This window comes from Schistocerca americana, chromosome 2 (assembly GCF_021461395.2).
Source record: "Schistocerca americana isolate TAMUIC-IGC-003095 chromosome 2, iqSchAmer2.1, whole genome shotgun sequence".
NCBI classification, from domain to species: domain Eukaryota; kingdom Metazoa; phylum Arthropoda; class Insecta; order Orthoptera; family Acrididae; genus Schistocerca; species Schistocerca americana.
Genome location: NC_060120.1, coordinates 174,250,923 through 174,271,313, shown reverse-complemented (window position 1 = coordinate 174,271,313; position 20,391 = coordinate 174,250,923). Strand labels below are relative to the sequence as shown.

The 20,391-nt window shown below is 42.7% G+C and overlaps 1 protein-coding gene across 1 annotated transcript in view; it reads right to left on the bottom strand.

The window, feature by feature from the left end:
* LOC124593852 (voltage-dependent T-type calcium channel subunit alpha-1G-like) overlaps nt 1–20,391 on the bottom strand; it is a 324,472-nt gene that overhangs the window by 35,093 nt on the left and 268,988 nt on the right. The window contains exon 5 of the mRNA XM_047132199.1: nt 3,646–3,931. Within this exon, the coding sequence (XP_046988155.1) occupies nt 3,646–3,931 (286 nt within the window). The remainder of the gene's footprint in view (nt 1–3,645; nt 3,932–20,391) is intronic.

Below are 20,391 nucleotides of genomic sequence, written 5' to 3'. Positions count from 1 at the left end.
CATAAAGGTAGACAACTAATGCTTGTTTCATAATCTTGGGATTTGTTAAAACGTTCCAATAATCAAATATCTGAAGCACAAAATAAATAATTGCCCAAACTACACCACTATCAAGCAGTCGTTCTGCCAGAAGCACTTTTACCAATTCAGAGATCATCATTAACCATGAATTTCAATGCCACCGAATAAAAGGAAAGACAAAACTTTATTCTTGCAATAGAAAATCATAAAATAATGATGTGTGAAAAGTGTTCGATATCTGGTAGTTTATCTATTTTATGTATAGAGTTGTATGCTAAGAACAAAAGTTTTCCACTGTCCAATTCCATTATAAGGCGCCCGACAAACTGTCAGTCAGATTTAATTTTCCCTCCCTATATATGATCATATCAGTAAATAAAACAAGGTAAACGTGTTCATATAAAAATAAATGGCCATACATGACAAAAGACCGCAAACGAAAAACTTCTTTGCACTTGATTTCATTTTGAATAACAGTGAACAAATCGGATCGCTGACCTCTAGCGGCCAAGAAGTTAAGCTTAACTCACAAATTTCTAATATGACCTAAGTAACTGAAGAAATTACGAAATAACTGTCATCTGGAGTTAATTGCTTAGAGTAAATCAATGTACTCTTCAACAGAACAGAACTTACACAAAAAATCGCTTTCATTAGCAGGTTTGAACTGACTGTGGCCCAAAAGACTAAATTTGTCACTTCCAAGGTTAGCCTAATTCCGAAGAACCTAATACACAACACACGCGGTCATTGCTGAAACACTTCAACGCTATCATTTCCAATGTTTATCTGTCTAAAGCTTGAATTACATACTTTCATCCAGTATTGTAGCGCCACAACTCACAAACGCAAGGACTAGCACAGCTCAACTTTAACAGTTCCAGCTCTAAATCAATTTGATCCCAGTGGGCAGTTCCCAAAGGACACTTGTTACTACTGTTATTATTAAATCATTTAGCCCTTAAAGAACATTTACAACCACTACCGTAGTCAGCTTTACGCTTCTTGTTTTTATCTTGTCAAAACTTCATCATCCTGGCAGCATGCGTCTGCTGACGTTCTAGTGTCCATGCGTCTTTGAGTTTCAGACTTCTCGCTGTTAGTTATTTGGGCGCGAACTTAATGAGAGTCGATCTTCTGTCTGTTAGTGGTCCGTGTGGTTGCTAGTGTTTGACAGCGACTTCCCTGCTATGATTCTGGGTGTCGGCTAGCCATTTCAGTTGGATTTTTGAGTTATACTTGCGATCCCGAAGACGTTTTTGAGTAAACTTACGCCATCCATTTGTGCTACATGTCCACAAAAATTCTGTCATTTTTCGTACAATCAGACTAAATAATTATATCCCGAAATACAAATATCTTGAACTTTTCTGCATCCACATATTGTTTGCATTTTGGGTCCAAATCTTTTCCGCGGTATGAGTATAGTTCATGTATGTACAAATGGAAAAATGTATGTAGAAGAGTTATTTTCAATGTAATACTGTAGCCCTAAAAATATCAAATATATTATGTATTTTTGAAAAAAATGACACTAATTGTTATTACTCCTCATAATCATCACTAGCATTAATTTTGAATTTAATCGTAATGAAATCAAAACACCAATTTGTAAATGATAAATACACAAAGATAATTTTATCGCATTGTCTAGTAGTGTCTTTGTATAGCTTTTCTAACTGATCTTTGTCCGGTTTCGGGGTTTGAATAGTTGGGAGTCGAATAATTTTTTCTTCGACTGCGCATACCATTTGAACATATTATATTGTGTCGATTGAATGTAAGAAATATTGACAAAATTGATGACAAAGCAAATTAAATTCCCGTGACTTCTCATTCAGATTTAAACACGGAAACATTGTGAATCGAAAAATGTGTTCCATGAAGCAGGAATCATCATAGTCGACAACTAGTTGTGATAAGTATACAAAGAATCTGTAACGGGCATTAATCAGCTGAACTTCTGTTTTGTTTTTAAAAGTACTGAAAATCATTCACAGCGAACAAGTGAGATATGGCAAACATTTACTTGTGTTTAAACATTGCTGTTATTAACATTGTTGAGGTTAGGTTAGAACCTTAAGATAGGCAGGCAAACTTACAGTATCTGAAACTGGAGTCGATGATGTATATTGGGTTGCCTATCTTGAGGTGCATGAAATGTTTTCTGGGCAATTTTCACTTTGCCCACCATGTGTGATTTGTTATGCCATACATGAGAAACTAACCTGAGGTGACAAAAGTCATGGGATAGTGATATGCATATGTACAGATGGCGGTAGTGTTGCGTAAACAACATATAAAAAGACAGTGCATTGGCGGAGCTACCATTTGTACTCAGGTCATTTAAGTGAAAATGTTTCCGACGTGATTATGACCGCACGACGGGAAAAACAGACTTTGAACGCGGAATGAGAGATGAAACTAGAAGCATCTGACATTCCATTTCGGAAATCGTTAGGGAATTCAGTATTCCTAGATTCACACTGTCGCGGTGTGCCGAGAATACCAAAGTTCTGGCATTGTCTCACCACGGACAACGGAATGGCCGACGACGTTTGCGCAGAGTTGTCGGTGCTAATAGACAAGCAATACGGCGTGAAATAACAGCATAAATCATTGTAGGACGTACGGCGAACGTATTCATTAGGACAGTGTGGCGAAATTTGGCATTAATGCGCTATGTCAGCAGATTACCGACAAGAGAGCCTTTGCTAACAAAACGACATCGCCTGCAGTCCCTCTCATGCTAGCCGCACGGGATTAGCCGAGCGGTCTGGGGCGCTGCAGTCATGGACTGTGCGGCTGGTCCCGGCGGAGGTTCGAGTCCTCCCTCGGGCATGGGTGTGTGTGTTTGTCCTTAGGATAATTTAGGTTAAGTAGTGTGTATGCTTAGGGACTGATGACATTAGCAGTTAAGTCCCATAAGATGTCACACACATTTGAACATTTTGAACCCTCTATGTTCTCATGTCGGTTGGACCCTAGACAACTGGAAAACCATGACCTGGTCAGATGAATCTCGATTTCAGTTGGCAAGAGCTAATGGTAGGGTTCGAGTGTGGCAGAGACCCCACGAAGGCAGACCCATGTTGTCAAGAAGACACTCTGCAATACGATAGAGCTCCATAATGATGTAGGCTGTGTTTACATGATCCAACTGATCATTGACTGGAAATGGTTATGTTTGGCAACCTGGAGATCATTTGCAGACTTGCATGGTCTTCATGTGCGCAAACGACGATGTCATGTCAGTGGGTCACACCTGTTCGCGATTGGTATAAGAACATACCGGACAATTCGAAAGAATGCCACCCAGATCGTCTGATATGAATCTCATCGACCATTTATGGGACGTAATCGAGAGGTCAGCTCGTGCACAAAATCCTGCACACTTTCGCAATTACGGGCGGCTAGAGAGGCGTCGTGGCTCAATATTTCTGCAGGGGACTTCCAGCGGCTAGTTGAGTCCATGCCACGTTGAGATTCTACACTACGCCGGGCAAAAAAGGCCTGACACTATATTATGAGATATCCCGTGACTTTTGGCGCCTCAGAGTAAATAATCTACAGCGTCAATAGAAAACGGGGTTGGCAGTGTCCGCCATGTTGTTATGTACTTACGAGGAAGATGGCGACCCAGGCGAGGCCGATGTTGTCGAAGGAGATGGTGCCCTGGAAGGGGTTGTAGGGCGAGGGCAGGCACTCGGTGTAGTACTGGTTCCAGTTGACGCAGGAGGCGTTGGTGGGCTCGTTGGGGCTGTTGGGCAGCGCCGTCGCGTTGCAGACGAGTCCGCTGTCGAGCACGAGCGGCGGCAGGTCCCGGCAGAGGTGCATGCCCGAGTCCTTGGGCGTCGAGCAGATGTAGTCGCGCTCCTGGTCCACGCTGTGGTAGTACTGCGCCACAGCCCTGCCGGCAGCCGCGCCCGAGCCGCTCAACTCACTCGTCCCCGCCTCGCCTTAACAGCTCTACTACACATCACGGCCGTACTTCCTTACACGTCTGTGGGACGTGCCAGCTCTGGGGCCAGTTATGCTAACTACCGACTGCCTGCTTTGTTTCAGTATACGATTTCACAGTAGCTACAATAGACACAGCAAAAAAATACAGTCTAAGTCCGTGATGATGTTGCAGACTTTCGGGTTCGGGGGTGATGGAGAAGTGTAAAAGTATCAATCTGAGGTAAGGGACCGTGGTCCGGAAACGACTGAGTCGATGCTTATAGGCGAAACTCATTCTGACACATCTGACAGTCGAATACACTACAGCCGGCCGGAGTCGCCGAGCGGTTCTAGGCGCATCAGTCTGGAATCGCGCGACCGCTACGGTCGCACGTTCGAATCCTGCCTCGGGAATGGATGCATGTGATCTCCTTAGGTTAGTTAGGTTTAAGTAGTTCTAAGCTATAGGGGACTGATGACTTCACGTGTTAAGTCCCATAGTGCTCAGAGCCATTTGAACCATTTGAACGATTTGAACCAATACATTACAGCTGCTGTTGTTCCTGAGACCGTAGGGTACGCTATATTCGCAGGTACTAGTACAGCGCTCGTAGCTCGTAAGGTATGCGTTTTAGAGCCCATGTCGACTGGACTTTTTTTCCTGTTTTGGTCCATATTACCGCTTCGAAAAATGTGGAAACCAAAAGAGCTTTCAGTAGAAGAGATGTTTTTCACAGTATCGAAATGAAATAGAGATCATAGCTCGTAAGGTATGCATTTTGGTGCCCATATTTACTATACATCTTTTTCTTGTGTTGGTCCATACTACCACCCCTTAGAAGTTGCCTACCCTACAAGCTTAAGAACAATAATATCAGTGCACATATTACGCCGTCAGAGGTATCACAACGATTCTCGCTTACAATTGTCGATACTTCGTTTCCAGACCAGCAGAGTCCCTTAGCTCAAACTGATACATTTACCACTCTCCATCATCCTTGAAAGATTGTAGCATCACCACGGAGTCACCCTGTACAGAGAATATCTTCAGTTTTCAAGTATACCACCGCACGAGTTAACTGTCAATACTTCTTTGCTCAGAATGAGGCTCTTCTATTTTTAGTTTACTTGCACGCAGTTTCTTATATTGTTTATTAATCTGCATCGCTGTCTCTTCCTGTACTGTCGTACTGTGATCGGTATGACATAGCATCGTAAATGTACCCCGTCCGTACAAAACGTTGCTATTCTAATAAAAATTTAGGAACATTAAAATGCCGGTATTAATGCCACATAGTCTCCCTCGCATCTAGTAAAACGCTCAGAACGTTCTTACGATATGAAACTGTCAGGAAAGTCCTCCTTTGGGATGTTGTACAGCTCGTGCAGAACACTGGCTTGAATGTCGGATTTGTCGTCAACGCCTTGATCTTTCATGTGAATTTCTCCACTTTGTCGTATGGCTACCCGTGATGATTTGTTCCCGAAAAAACTGTCCGCGCTTTGCATTTCAATAAAGTGGCGGCCCACGCATCGTTGTTTTTGTTCGGGGATTAGTGTGTGCGGATCAAATTTAATACACATTATTCTCTTCTTCTGAACGTGGAATACGTCTTAAACACTGACAACTCAAGTGGTGATCCCACCCAGGTCTTCCTGAAACCATTCTAGAATATTTCGACGTTTATATAATGACAGACGTGTCTGAATCACTAAGGCACTGTTTCAAGCGTGTGACAATGGCCCAAGTGTCTAAATTGCTATTGCGTATTGAAAAATGAAACATTACAGTCAAAAGCCTTCCCATTATGTTATGGTCATTCGACATCCTATAAAAGTTAGTTGGAAGCACGAAAATTACAATTGTGTGGAGTTAGATCATCTCTTACTGGAGACCACTGGGAATGAAGAGAGATTTTGTTTGACACGAGGTCCACAGCTGCTACTATTATTTTGACTGCCTGAAACTGTTGACTTTTTTATCTTTGTACTACTGAACAGTTTCAGCATAGGCCATTTACAGATACTCTGATACATTTGTCAACTCTTTGATTGTAAAATATCCGCAATGGCAAATACTGCCAATTTAGCCGAAAGCGATGTATCCATGTTGTAAAAATATATCCAGTTAAGGGAAAATAGCGTAACGCGAAAATAGGAAAAGGAAATAAAAATCGACAGCTGCAGGCAACAACGAATCATTTTAAAAATAGAGAATTGTGATGGAAGGCACACTCATTTCGGGTTTTCTGAAGTTCTGTGTCCGGACAATCACGTACATGAAAGTGAAAGTGATGTAGATGCAGTACAGTTATGTTGCAAAATCAAAACATCACATTTTTTTCCGTAATTGAGGCTCAAGCCGCGACTACAGCCTGTCCAGGTACAGTAAACCAATAGCACTTTCTGAATAAGAGGGCTCTATAGGTTTGTATGAGGACATAGTGATCAGAATTTATTGAGCTTGGGAAATAATAAATGTGTTCTATAATTACATGACGTTTTTCTATTTAGCTACTGGTACAAAGCCTTTGAATCTCTAAAATTTATTCAAGTCCGTCGAATTAAAAATTAGCACATATGGTCCCATGTTCTGACACTAATGCCGTCTAGTGGTGCAATCTTCAACTTTGTCACGGCAGTTATTACCAGTAAAAGCTTGGAGATACAAGACTTTTTGCTGTGTCTATTGAATAAGTACTGCAGTTGTATTCTGAAACACCAGTATTACTTATATCTGAGCTGGTAATATACTTTTAACACAGGATTAACTTGTAAATATAGCAACCAGTCATGGTAAGTAACTGTTATTAATGTCGTTACTGGTTCTGAGTTTCATAGCTCATAATCAGAAACAATGATTACGTAGAATGTAAATATTTTGGGAGGTGATACTAGAAACTACACTCCTGGAAATGTAAAAAAGAACACATTGACACCGGTGTGTCAGACCCACCATACTTGCTCCGGACACTGCGAGAGGGCTGTACAAGCAATGATCACATGCACGGCACAGCGGACACACCAGGAACCGCGGTGTTGGCCGTCGAATGGCGCTAGCTGCGCAGCATTTGTGCACCGCCGCCGTCAGTGGCAGCCAGTTTGCCGTGGCATACGGAGCTCCATCGCAGTCTTTAACACTGGTAGCATGCCGCGACAGCGTGGACGTGAACCGTATGTGCAGTTGACGGACTTTGAGCGAGGGCGTATAGTGGGCATGCGGGAGGCCGGGTGGACGTACCGCCGAATTGCTCAACACGTGGGGCGTGAGGTCTCCACAGTACATCGATGTTGTCGCCAGTGGTCGGCGGAAGGTGCACGTGCCCGTCGACCTGGGACCGGACCGCAGCGACGCACGGATGCACGCCAAGACCGTAGGATCCTACGCAGTGCCGTAGGGGACCGCACCGCCACTTCCCAGCAAATTAGGGACACTGTTGCTCCTGGGGTATCGGCGAGGACCATTCGCAACCGTCTCCATGAAGCTGGGCTACGGTCCCGCACACCGTTAGGCCGTCTTCCGCTCACGCCCCAACATCGTGCAGCCCACCTCCAGTGGTGTCGCGACAGGCGTGAATGGAGGGACGAATGGAGACGTGTCGTCTTCAGCGATGAGAGTCGCTTCTGCCTTGGTGCCAATGATGGTCGTATGCGTGTTTGGCGCCGTGCAGGTGAGCGCCACAATCAGGACTGCATACGACCGAGGCACACAGGGCCAACACCCGGCATCATGGTGTGGGGAGCGATCTCCTACACTGGCCGTACACCACTGGTGATCGTCGAAGGGACACTGAATAGTGCACGGTACATCCAAACCGTCATCGAACCCATCGTTCTACCATTCCTAGACCGGCAAGGGAACTTGCTGTTCCAACAGGACAATGCACGTCCGCATGTATCCCGTGCCACCCAACATGCTCTAGAAGGTGTAAGTCAACTACCCTGGCCAGCAAGATCTCCGGATCTGTCCCCCATTGAGCATGTTTGGGACTGGATGAAGCGTCGTCTCACGCGATCTGCACGTCCAGCACGAACGCTGGTCCAACTGAGGCGCCAGGTGGAAATGGCATGGCAAGCCGTTCCACAGGACTACATCCAGCATCTCTACGATCGTCTCCATGGGAGAATAGCAGCCTGCATTGCTGCGAAAGGTGGATATACACTGTACTAGTGCCGACATTGTGCATGCTCTGTTGCCTGTGTCTATGTGCCTGTGGTTCTGTCAGTGTGATCATGTGATGTATCTGACCCCAGGAATGTGTCAATAAAGTTTCCCCTTCCTGGGACAATGAATTCACGGTGTTCTTATTTCAATTTCCAGGAGTGTATTTCGAATAAAACGTTCCATGTAACATACGTACAATTTTCATTGGTTACTGCTATGCAATCGTTAAATAGTAACCCAAACAAATATTCACAGAAGGCTTTAACCAGAAGCATGTAAGTTCAAAGTTGATTTTCATAACTTCCACATCCAGTGTCAAGAAGCTTTCGATTTCTCTTGAAAACTGAGATCTTGACGTTGTCTTATGAGAGCAGCGCTATTCAGTTCGTGTCTTAGTTTTTCTTTCTCTTCATACTACGCCATTCAATCTTTGCCATGGGTAAGAATATCAAACCGTGAAGGCAGGGCCCTACGTGTCAAGAAACGTGAACATTTCTGCCGACACATCCTCGAGGGAATATTAGGTTTCGGTGATGTGTCACCTGACAACTAGAATGTGCAGAGGTCCCGTCATGCTGAAAGAATATACCTATCCTTGTAGCCAAAGGAATCTCTTCCAATAATGCTGGAAGCCCGTTTTCAAGAAAGTCGAGCTAACGGGGCCCCGCAAGGCGGTGCAAAAACACAACACGTCCAGCGAACTCCGGCATTTGTCTGCAGGGGAACAGCGAGCGTTGTAAATTAAAACTGAAGAGCAGCAGAATAGGAGTACCACACAATGGCTGTTTTGATCACTAAACGTGAAGCCACCAGCTGATAAATCACCGACTATATTTGACGCGTTTCGGGTAGAACCCATCGTCAGACTGTCGTGAACATCTTGGTGATTAGTTATACAAGGGCAATATATAACAAACAAAGCTGTCGTGGTAGACTTCTACGGAAAATTAAGTCATTGGGTTACCAGCTGGTGGCTTGTTATTTAGTGACCAAACCAGCAATTTTGCAGTACTGCTGATGATATGCAATATGTTGCATTCTTCCTGCGCGACTTGAGGTCACTATTACAGTTGTACAGCAGCCAAAAGTTGCATGTAGATCTTTACTTAATTTTACCTTTTTCACTCGACCAGCACGAGCATCTTCAGTACTGTGGAAATGCAATGTGTTACCCCAACATACAGTAAGATAAATTCTCAGATTTAATTAGAACTGGATAACATACATACTACGAAATACTAGCATGAATTCTTTACAGACGAATGGAAAAACTGCTAGAAGCCGACCTGGATGAAGATCAGTTTGGATTCCGTAGAAATGATGGAACACGCGAGGCAATACCGACCCTACGACTTATTGCAGAAGATAGATTAAGGAAGGCCAAACCTATGTTTCTAGCATATGTCGACTTAGAGAAAGCTTTTGACAGTATTGAATGGAATACTCTCTTTCAAATTCTGAAGGTGGCATGGGTCAAATACGGGTAGCGAAAGACTACTTTTTGTACAGAAAGCAGATAGCAGTTATAAGAGTCGAGGGACATGGAAGGGAAGCAGTGATTGGGGAGGGAGTGAATCAGGGTTGTAGCCTATCCCCGACGTCATTTAGTCTGTATACTGAACAAGCAATAAAGGAAACAAAAGTAAAGTTTGGAGTAGGAACTAAAATCCGTGGAGAAGGCATAAAAAATTTGAGGTTTACCGATGACTTTGTAATTCTGTCAGAGACAACAAAGGACCTTCACCAGCTGAACGGAATGAATAGTGTCTTGCTGCGCGGGATTAGCCGAGCGGCCGGCCGGTGTGGCCGTGCGGTTCTAGGCGCTTCAGTCTGGAACCGCGTGACCGCTACGGTCGCAGGTTCGAATCCTGCCTCGGGCATGGATGTGTGTGATGTCCTTAGGTTAGTTAGGTTTAAGTAGTTCTAAGTTCTAGGGGACTGATGACCACAGATGTTAAGTCCCACAGTGCTCAGAACCATTTGAACCATTTAGCCGAGCGGTCTAAGGCGCTGCAGTCATAGACTGTACGGCTGGTCCCGGCAGAGGTTCGAGTCCTCCCTCGGGCATGGGTGTGTGTGTGTGTGTTTGTCCTTAGGATAAATTAGGTTAAGTAGTGTGTAAGCTTAGAGACTGATGACCTTAGCAGTTAAGTCTCATAGGATTTCACACAAACATTTTTGATTGTGTCTTGAAAGGAGGATATAAGATGAATATCAACAAAAGCAAAATGAGGATAATAGAATGTAGTCGAATTAAGTCGGGTGATGCTGAGGGAATTAGATTAGGAAATGAGACACAAAGTAGATGAGTTTTTCTATTTGGGAAGAAGATAACTGATGATGGTCGAAGTAGAGAGGATATAAAATGTAGACTGGCAATGGCAAGGAAAGCGTTTCTGAAAAAGAGCAATTTGTTAACATCGAGTATAGATTCATGCGTCATGAAGTCTTTTCCGAAAGTATTTGTATTGAGTGTAGACATATATGGAAGCGAAACATGGACGATAAATGGTTTAGACAACAAGGGAATAGAAGCTTTCAAAACCTGGTGTTGCAGCACAATGGAGTAAGTTGTCCGTATACAGTTAACACAAACCTTCTGGTCAGGTACATTTTAAGATTAAACAACAAGACATATCGTTTCATGATGATCGAGTAAATAATTGTATTGAGCATTTACAAATACGACAGACATAAGACGACAACCGAAAAAAGGAAAATTTTAATGTCATTTTTGTGTTTATGTAAAAGGTATATATAATTAGTTACGAATTTTAGGAATGTGCTCATCCCCGTAAAGGCGGCGACTCTTTACCACGTTTATTGACGTTAGCAGAGCCTACACGTATAGGTTTCGTAATTGCCGTCTGGTTTAAATACGAAAATTCCATGCAATCTGAAATTCCTTTCCTTCATGAGTATACGAAAATACGTATATGTACCAAATATGTACGTTATAAATGAATATATATGTTGCTAATACCTTCCTTTCGATATATTGCACTTTAATAGTTGTAGACACAAGGAGAATCATTTCACCATGTCTGAATTATATAACTAATCTGCACTAGTATAAGCCGGCCGGTGTGGCCGTGCGGTTCTAAGCGCGTCAGTTTGGAACCGCGTGACCGCTACGGTCGCAGGTTCGAATCCTGCCTCGGGCATGGATGTGTGTCATGTTCTTAGGTTAGTTAGGTTTAAGTAGTTCTAAGTTCTAGGGGACTGATGACCTTAGTAGTTAAGTCCCATAGTGCTCAGAGCCCCCCCCCCCCCCCTTGCACTAGAATACGGCAGTTTTAATGGATTTGTGAACTGTTATATACCGGATGGTTCTAATTAAACTTTCCCTATCTAACACTTTACAGCACGGAAACTAATTACTGTACGAGTAGCAAACTTGGTAGCATTAATGTCCAGAGTATGGGATGCGTCACAGCGCCACCGTCCAGTTCCAATTATGGCCACCAGGTGCCGTGGTCAGTCATCGTGATTCCTAGCTTCATACACCTGACCAATCGCAGTGCACTTGACGTCTCAGCATGAGCTTGGACAAAAGCGGCAGGTGGGGCTCTATTAACGAAACAACAGCAATGCTGCGGCTGCCCCTCGAGAATAACGCTGGCTGAAAGGATTACGGGAGGGTCCTCTTTCTCCGTTTGCCGTGCGGAGCATGATGAAGTTCGAATCAACTACAGAACTGGGCGTCGCTCCGGGAAGAGGCCGATGACCGGTTGCACCACAGGTGGTTAATGAAATCGCAGTTGCTACGGCAGACAATTCCCGATCGTCAGGCAGTGGGCGTGTCACGACAGTTGAACATCCCATGGTTCACTGTACGGAAGGTGCTTCGAACCGTTCGCAAATGGTGTCTGTACAAGATCCATATCGTACAGCAGTTTCCAGCATAGGATGCACAACAACGTGTTGTTCGCTCTCCACTTTCTCGCAAGGACTGAAGTTGACGAGAGCCGGCCCTGGACCACCGTATGAACAGACGAAGCTCATTTTTCTCTAACGGGTGAGATGAACACACAGAATTGCCAAGTGTGGGGTTTTCATGGTTGTTTGGGGGAAGAGACCAAACAGCGAGGTCATCGGTCTCATCGGATTAGGGAAGGATGGGGAAGGAAGTAGGCCGTGCCCTTTCAAAGGAACCATCCCAGCATTTGTCTGGAGCGATTTAGGGAAATCACGGAAAACCTAAATCAGGATGGCCGGACGCGGGATTGAACCGTCGTCCTCCCGAATGCGAGTCCAGTGTGCTACCACTACGCCACCTCGCTCGGTGTGGGGATTTTCACTTCCAGTCACTATCCATGAAGTTCCCCTGTATGGTGAAAGCGTCACCGTATGGGGTGGCTTCAGGGCTACGCTGGACAGGCTGGCGCTCAAGGACCAAAGACGAGCAGTGTGACTGGCCAGCGTTACTGCGATGTGCTTCGCCAGCATGTCATACCCGCCCCACAGGAGGGAGACGCATTGGACTCAACAGTTTTAATGCAAGATGGGGTCACCGCAATCGCTCGTGAAGTTCACCTGCCGGCCGGTGTGGCCGTGCGGTTCTAAGCGCTTCAGTTTGGAACCGCATGACCGCCACGGTCGCAGGTTCGAATCCTGCCTCGGGCATGGATGTGTGTGATGTCCTTAGGTTAGTTAGGTTTAAGTAGTTCTAAGTTCGAGGGGACTGATGACCTCAGAAGTTAAGTCCTATAGTGCTCAGAGCCATTTTGAAGTTCACCTGCTTCTCCGAAACACATTTGCAAAAGATCAAATTATTAGCCGAACGTTTCCAAACGCTTGGCCGGCACGATCACCTTATCTCACACCCTGTTATTTCTGATTGTGAGGCTACCTGAAGGACATGGTTTACCAGGGGAACATTCACATCTGATCTGAAGCGCAGCATATCGAGAGAAGTAGCCAGAGTACTTACGTACATGCTTTGTTCTGCTGTGCAGAATGCAATACTGCGCTTACAAACTCTTATGGACACTGATGGCCGCCATTGTGAGTCACTTTCGTAGCAGTACCGGAACCGGCATGGAATGGTATGATGTACCGTAGAAGCACATTAAAAGTGTTTTAATTGAATTGATTCTGCAGTATTTCCCTTCCCCATATTCGTGACATTTATGTTACCAAGTTTGGTCCTCGTACGGTTGTTAGTTTCCGTGTTAATACGTATTAAGTAGGGAAAGTTTAATTATAACCATCCGGTACATGACACATGTGTATCAACGCCTGTAAAAGCGACAGTTATAATTTTAATTTGTAACTGTACCACGTTAATTATTTTAATAACCAGATATGTTTTTCATTCATACCTCTGTGAACGTCCGTGAAAGCGGCGGATATTTCCCTTAGTTAAGTGATGGTAGCGTTTTTTTTGTATTTCATTGTTTTACATTGAGCCTAATGATGTAGTTTCAACTAAAGCGCGTATTGCTACGGCTTTGACTCGCTCAACGAGAAATGATATGTCTTGCTGTTTAATCTTAGAATGTACCTGACCGGAGAGTTTACTTTAACTGTACACAACTAACTTCCTCCGTTTCAATCATACACAGTTGATGTTCCTGACATATATAGGGTCTCATCTTTATGTATGATAATGATGAAGGCTGAATTAAAGTTTGTACCAATGCCAGGATTCGCACCCAGGTCTCCTGCTTGCTTGACAGATGCGCTGCTCTTTCCGCCATACAGGCACTCCAGCGGCGCTATACGCAGCCTGATATTTGTTACGCGTGGCTACGGCTACATAATGCAAGTATTTACATTCTAAGTTGATTCTATGACTTATTGTGTGGTGGTGCAACACATTGTGTTTCAACAGTTCAGAAGATGCTCGCGCTGATCGAGTGAAACATGTAAAAATAAAGAAAAAGTTACTCGCAACTTGTGGCTGCTCAACGATTTTAACAACACTCCGAGTCAACTGATTATCACACCACACAGCACAATTCCAGGGAAGTGCTCTTTAAAATACGACTCCACGAAGACGTGGGGGTTTTTGTCGGGTCACGGATGTGAGTCAGGTATCTTACTGAAACCTCCACGAGTGATAGTGGCTTCATCAGTAAAGAGTATTAATGCGATTATTCGGCGATTTGTAATTAGTCAACAACACTCGAATCCTCTACTTTCGTGCCCTTCTTGAAGGTATTCAATCCGCTGTAAACGATAAGGGGAGAGCGTGCATGCGTAATGTAGTCATATTAATGCATGTTGCGCATCAATACGTGCAGAAATTCTGCGTATGCTTATGGAAGGACTGCGTTCAGCCACGTGAATAGTGTATTCTACTTCATCCACACTCTGTTCATTTGACTTTCAGATGAATTGGACTGCTGGGCACTGCGCCAGTCTCAGGCACTTTAGTTAAAGATTAGAGACTCTCGAATCTGGGACTGTGCGGTTAGGAAGTAGTCCAACGTAGTTTCTACAAGCAGCAGCAGCGTTTCCATTACAAAACCTGTACACAAATAGCGTATCGGCATATTTATAATTTGTAAATAAGTGCGTCATGCTTAAAAGGTACCGTGGAACTGTCCAGCGGGTCACAATCACAACTGAAAAATTTGATTATGTTAACTCAAGCACAACTTCACAACTTGAAATTCAAACCAAAAATAACAGTTGATAAACAAACCGATAGCAGTCTGCTCAGATAACACACGAAAATGCAGCCGAGTGACTTCGTCGACAACCGCCGATATTTGGAGAAGAGCACACCTGCAATTTTCTAGGCTTATCTGCGGCAAGTAAGCGCTGCGCAAGTGAATTTAAAATCTCAAAATCTCGGTTTCAGAGAAACGCAGGAATGATAACACACACACACACACACACACACACACACACACACACACACACACACTGTAGACACTAGCGCCATCACAAGCCAAAGGTGACCGATGTCAGAAGTTTTCGGTTGAGTTAGCCCATATCGAAGTCACCTTTCGTCGGAATGCTTACAATGAGAGACAGATCGGACGTGCGTTGTGCTACCGGTCAACTGTGCATCGGGTGAGTCATGGTAGCGAAGAAGTCTACGGCCTTTTTACCTTACGCGTGGAGTATTTTACGGAAATATGATGTGGAGTGTGTTTCGTTATCACCATCTATGATCAGGGTCATTTTAGGCTCCCTGAAGGATGATTTTTGTTTGTGTCCACGGTATTCCTTGCAGTTGTGGCATATAATATATTGACCAGACTACCAGGACTGTGAAGGATCCGTCTACTGAACATAAGCGTCACACTCGCTTACAACAGCCGAGCAAATCCGCCATTGCAGAAGAGTGTCCCGGTACCGGTATTCTTGGAATATAACAACACGGAGATTCTGACATACAGTTCTAGCTATAGGGATAATGTTATTAAGGAAGCAGTTGAAATTAAATTAGAAAGCAACATTATAAATAGAGATGGTGGATTTTGTTTAAATTCTACGTGGAATCCTGCTCTCGCCATTTTCAAGAATAAAAAAAAGTAACAGAGACAGGGGGACAGAGTTTATGCTACCTCACCCGTTGATTATTAATTTCTGTATCGATAACTTCTGACGTCAACTTCTGACGTCTGTCATCTTTGTTTTATGATGGCGGTAGTGTTCACAGTATGTGCGTTTGCGTGTATGTGTGTATGTGTTTTATACTTCCGGAGTTTCTCTGAAAACCGAGGTTTTAAATTCCCTTACACAGCGCTTACTTCCTGCTCACTCCCGTCGAAATATCGTCGGCTGTCGACGATGTCACCCGGTTGCATTCCCGTAGGTTATTTGAACACTGCATACGCCGGGAGAAAGTCAGGCTTCACAACAGAAACTTTTATAGCAACACACGAATTTAAAACTTATCTCTGAAACCAGGCGTACCTCTGTAACCAGCCGTACTTTTGTAACCAATAAAAATTGGACATATGTTATGTGGAATGTTTTATTCGAATTAGTCTATACTACCACGTCCTAAAATATTTATTATTACTCCTGAAACGCTCCCTGTATATGTTCGAGGACGTTTATCATAGGCCAGTTATAAAATATTTCGTTCATTATTTCAGCAAATAATTATGTAGGAGGTGAAAATACATTTTTGTAATAGTTAAAATGGGTTCTGTGTCTGGCGCGAGGTAATTTAGGTCATTTTTCTGCATGTTTTATAGTGCTAAGTTAAAACATATCGTAACCATAGGACACATTAATTATGTGAACTCGGTTGATGTCAAGTGTTTCATTGACACCAATCAGCATGTGTGACATTTAATGGAAACCGAAGATGTCATACGTCTTCCTTTGAAATTTGTAACACATTTTGAAGAATATTCAGTTAAATATTGATTAACAGCATCTACATTTATGTGTATGAACAAGAATACACTCAATTTATTGATGAGCTTCGTCCCTCTAAACCAGTAATGGCATATCCAACGTTCATTAAAGCTAATGATTTAAGTATTTATTTATGAAACTTTTATTTACTGGAGTCATGAACTCTTCTATAATATAAATTATAAATAAAGTGAAACTTTTACAGTAAGTGTAAAGGTGTTCAAAGTGCTATGTGTTTTACACAATATTACATGCATAGTAACAGAATTATTTTATATTTTATCATCACCGCTTACATTGGATGAATAGTTACAATATTTTCCATATGCATATTGATCTAGTCTTTGATGAAAACTATTTGATAAGAAAATGTCAACATGTGTAGTTATGGCTGTTAAACAGAATGAGAAAAGAATAGGTATCCAGTCATGAAAATATTATGTTGTATTTCATATCATTTGGTTAAACGTTTCTTCAGATGGTTTCTATTGTAGAAAATAAGCCTTGTTTATACAAACCGCAGTTAACATTTCGAAAGTTCACCAGGTTTCCAAAAATAGACGTCAGAATACGAAAATGGAAGATATTTACTGTGTCCATTTTACTTTGATTAAATTTCTTATACAGCATACACTTCTAAATCTTATCTCATCTTTCTTGTCCTATTTACGGCACTTCAGGTGTTTCGTTGCGTCCTGTACCTGACATTACATCAATGTAAATTAATCAGCCATTTATGTTGCTTTTCTTATCTCTAACAGTAGATTGTGTGAAATGAAAAACTTGACAGTGGTGTAGTTAACTCGGTGGATGGTTTCGAGACACACTGTGAAAATCACATGTCGTGGAAATGAAACTGTAATGAGTACATTATGTTTCCTTTTACACATTCGTGTGCCAGGTCTGATAGAAACAATGAACTTAAATCCTTATTGGAACACGGCAGCTAGGTCGTTTATAACTGTGTTTCCTTTACAACAACTGAAGATTTTTTACCAAAATCTTTAATTTCAGGCGCTAGGTATTCTGAACAGACCGCTTCGCCCAGAAGGTTTTAGAGAAGAACAGACAGCAGCACTATGTGTTTCAAGAAGACCGGCCACTTTCATTATTCACTGACAATCCGTTGCCCCGTGAATCACAAATGCACTTAACGTTTTTGTCGGAAACGTGACACGTGTAATATTGCGGAAGAGGAACCCATCTATCAGGAACAATTAGCAAGTTAATCAGCTGGTGGCATTTCGATCGGATATGTAAATGTCTTACTTCTCTCAAGCAGTGTGCAATAGTTGGCCGGGTATCGCCGTCTACCGTAAGTAGGTCGGCCCTTTTCGAACAGTAAATTCAAGAGTAAACACACAGTCATTTTATGCGCTTATGTTGCTGCAGTAAAGATGTGTTTGTCAGAATCCTCTCAGCAATGAGCAATTTTTGGAGGCATTTATGAATGTTGTGTATTTCATTTGATTGTATATGTAGATGCGGAAAAGTCATTACTACAGACAGGGTAACAAAAGGAAAAAGGGCTTGAAATAAACGGTAGGTCTTTGCGATACCAATCAATCGAACTGATTTTGTCCACTGTGGAATTTTCATGAGGTAAGACTGTTAAGCGGAGATATGATTGTGAGTTGTCAGTAGACAAACTAATACACAGCTACTTACTTCTATAAGTATTATTTGCATGTGAAGGACTTTCCATAAGTAAAAAAAATGTACCGTGATACAAGAACAAAATATACACACTCAGCTACCTATTTCCATCTGCTGCTCAGCACGTCACTTTGAGCCTTCTGGTGATTGTGAAACTTAAATTTGCCTCCTCTTCATGCCATGAGAGTACCTGTGATTCAGGTACTCTCTGACAACATGTTGTCAGTTCAACCGAAGAAGGGATTACCTTCAAGTTCTTTGCACTGTCAGTGCAATTCCAATTCTTACAGATATGTTACCATATGCGAACATTTTTTTACTTCAGGCGCGCTGGTTGATGCTTCCTGCCACGACTTCCTTTTCCGTGCAAAACTCTTTACCTTTGAGTTTTCGTCAAAAACTCTGAATTATTTTTAGAAAATATTTCAGTCAGTGCCTTACCCTACTATTTTTTCACTCTACGCTTTATTCTAGTACCGTGGAAGTTATTTCCTGGTTTCTCAACACGTGACTTAGCTTCCTGTCCCGTCTTCTTGTTAGCCATTTCCTCTTGTTCCTTTCGGCACCGATTCTGCGTAGAATCCCCTCCTGTTATCAGTGCACTTTATTTTCAGCGTCCTCTTATGACACCACACTCAGACGCTTAGAATATGTTCTTTTCCTGGTTTCCCTGAAGTGGATGATTCACTTTCATATAAAACTGTGCTCCGAGCGTACACTGCCATAAATTTCCTCCCCAAAGTAAGGCCTTTGTCTGATACTAGTAGACTTTCTTCTAGCGAGGAATGCCCTATTTCACTGTGCTAGTCTAGTTCGTACATTCTCCTTGAATCGCTCATGCGCTTATTTGCTTTCAAGGTAGCAGAATCCCTCACTTCGTCTGCTTCGTAGTTACTCTTGATCCACATTTTGAGCTCATTAGACTGTTCATTATATTAAGGTGGGTCTGTAATGTGTCCTAACTTTCACTGTGGTTTACAATGTCACTGGTGAGTCTTATCATTGGTATCATTCAACCCCGAATTTTAATCCCACTTCTGAACCTTTCTCCTTTACTTAAAAAAAAAAAAAAAGTATGGTAATGCAGATACTCTGCCCGTATCTATGTCGTTGTATGCAACCCGCAGTTTTATAGCTCCCTCAGAAACCACTCGCGAGATTTTCATAGCCTTTCGCTCTCTAAGCGCGAACTATTAGTCCCACAGAAAAGCAACGAGCCAAGACCTTTTTGTCGGGGATTTAATGTAGTCAAATTTTGTACTGCGGTACGTTCACCCTAGAGGCCGTAGTTCTCAAGTTATTAAAAAAAATGGACAAAAGTGACCTCCAAATGCACCACCACTCCCACAGTCAGTTCCTGGCGGTCAGTATTTCTAGTATGTTGTTCATAGCACTTTCTCCTACCGCTGTACAAAAATTTACGACTGCACGAATTATTTCCCACTTTCTACCTTTTTTGGTATTCACTGACTGGCCTTATTGCACCATCGGCTTAGTCGAGCACTTAGAAACTGTTTGTGAAAATTTTACTTAATAATTTTGTAAATTTTAACAGCATAAAATAAACAATTACGTTGTTGTATTCTTCAGGGCTTCTGACCACGAAACTAGTGTGGTTCTAAGGATTAAGTTTGGATCGAATCGTCATCGTAATCAGTATCAGCTTAATGTTTACAAAAGTCATTTATATTCCATTATCCTCACGGGCATGTTTAAATTAGTCATGTTAACGAAACAGTTGATTATGCTGGTGGCGTAATAAGTCGGTCAAAAGACATAAAAAGATCGAATATCGGGAATAGTTCGTGTAGTCAAAAAAATATGTACAACTGCAGGAGGGAGTGCCACGAATATCATACCAGAAATCATGACTGATGAGGGATGAGTGTGTGGGTCGAGGTACGTTAGAAGGTAACTTTCGTACATTTTTCTTCAACACGACTGAAATCTCGTTGCACGCCGATGAGCATCTCAAACGAGTTTAAACTCTTGGAGAGTTTCGTCTACATTCTCATTTTATTCCAATGGCTGTGACATGGAGATACTTCGATTTTTACTATCCATGCCCCAAAAATATTTTTTTTTAGATTCTACGCGGATACAGCATCTTTACATTGATGAGCCGAAACATAGTGGTCACCTGCTTGACAGCGTGTTGATCCACATTTGGAATGCAGTGCGATCGCGATTCTGCGTGGGACGGATTCGTTAAGTCCTTGCTAGGTTTACGGAGACATGTGGCACCAGATGTCTACATACAGGTCACGCCATTCCCAGAA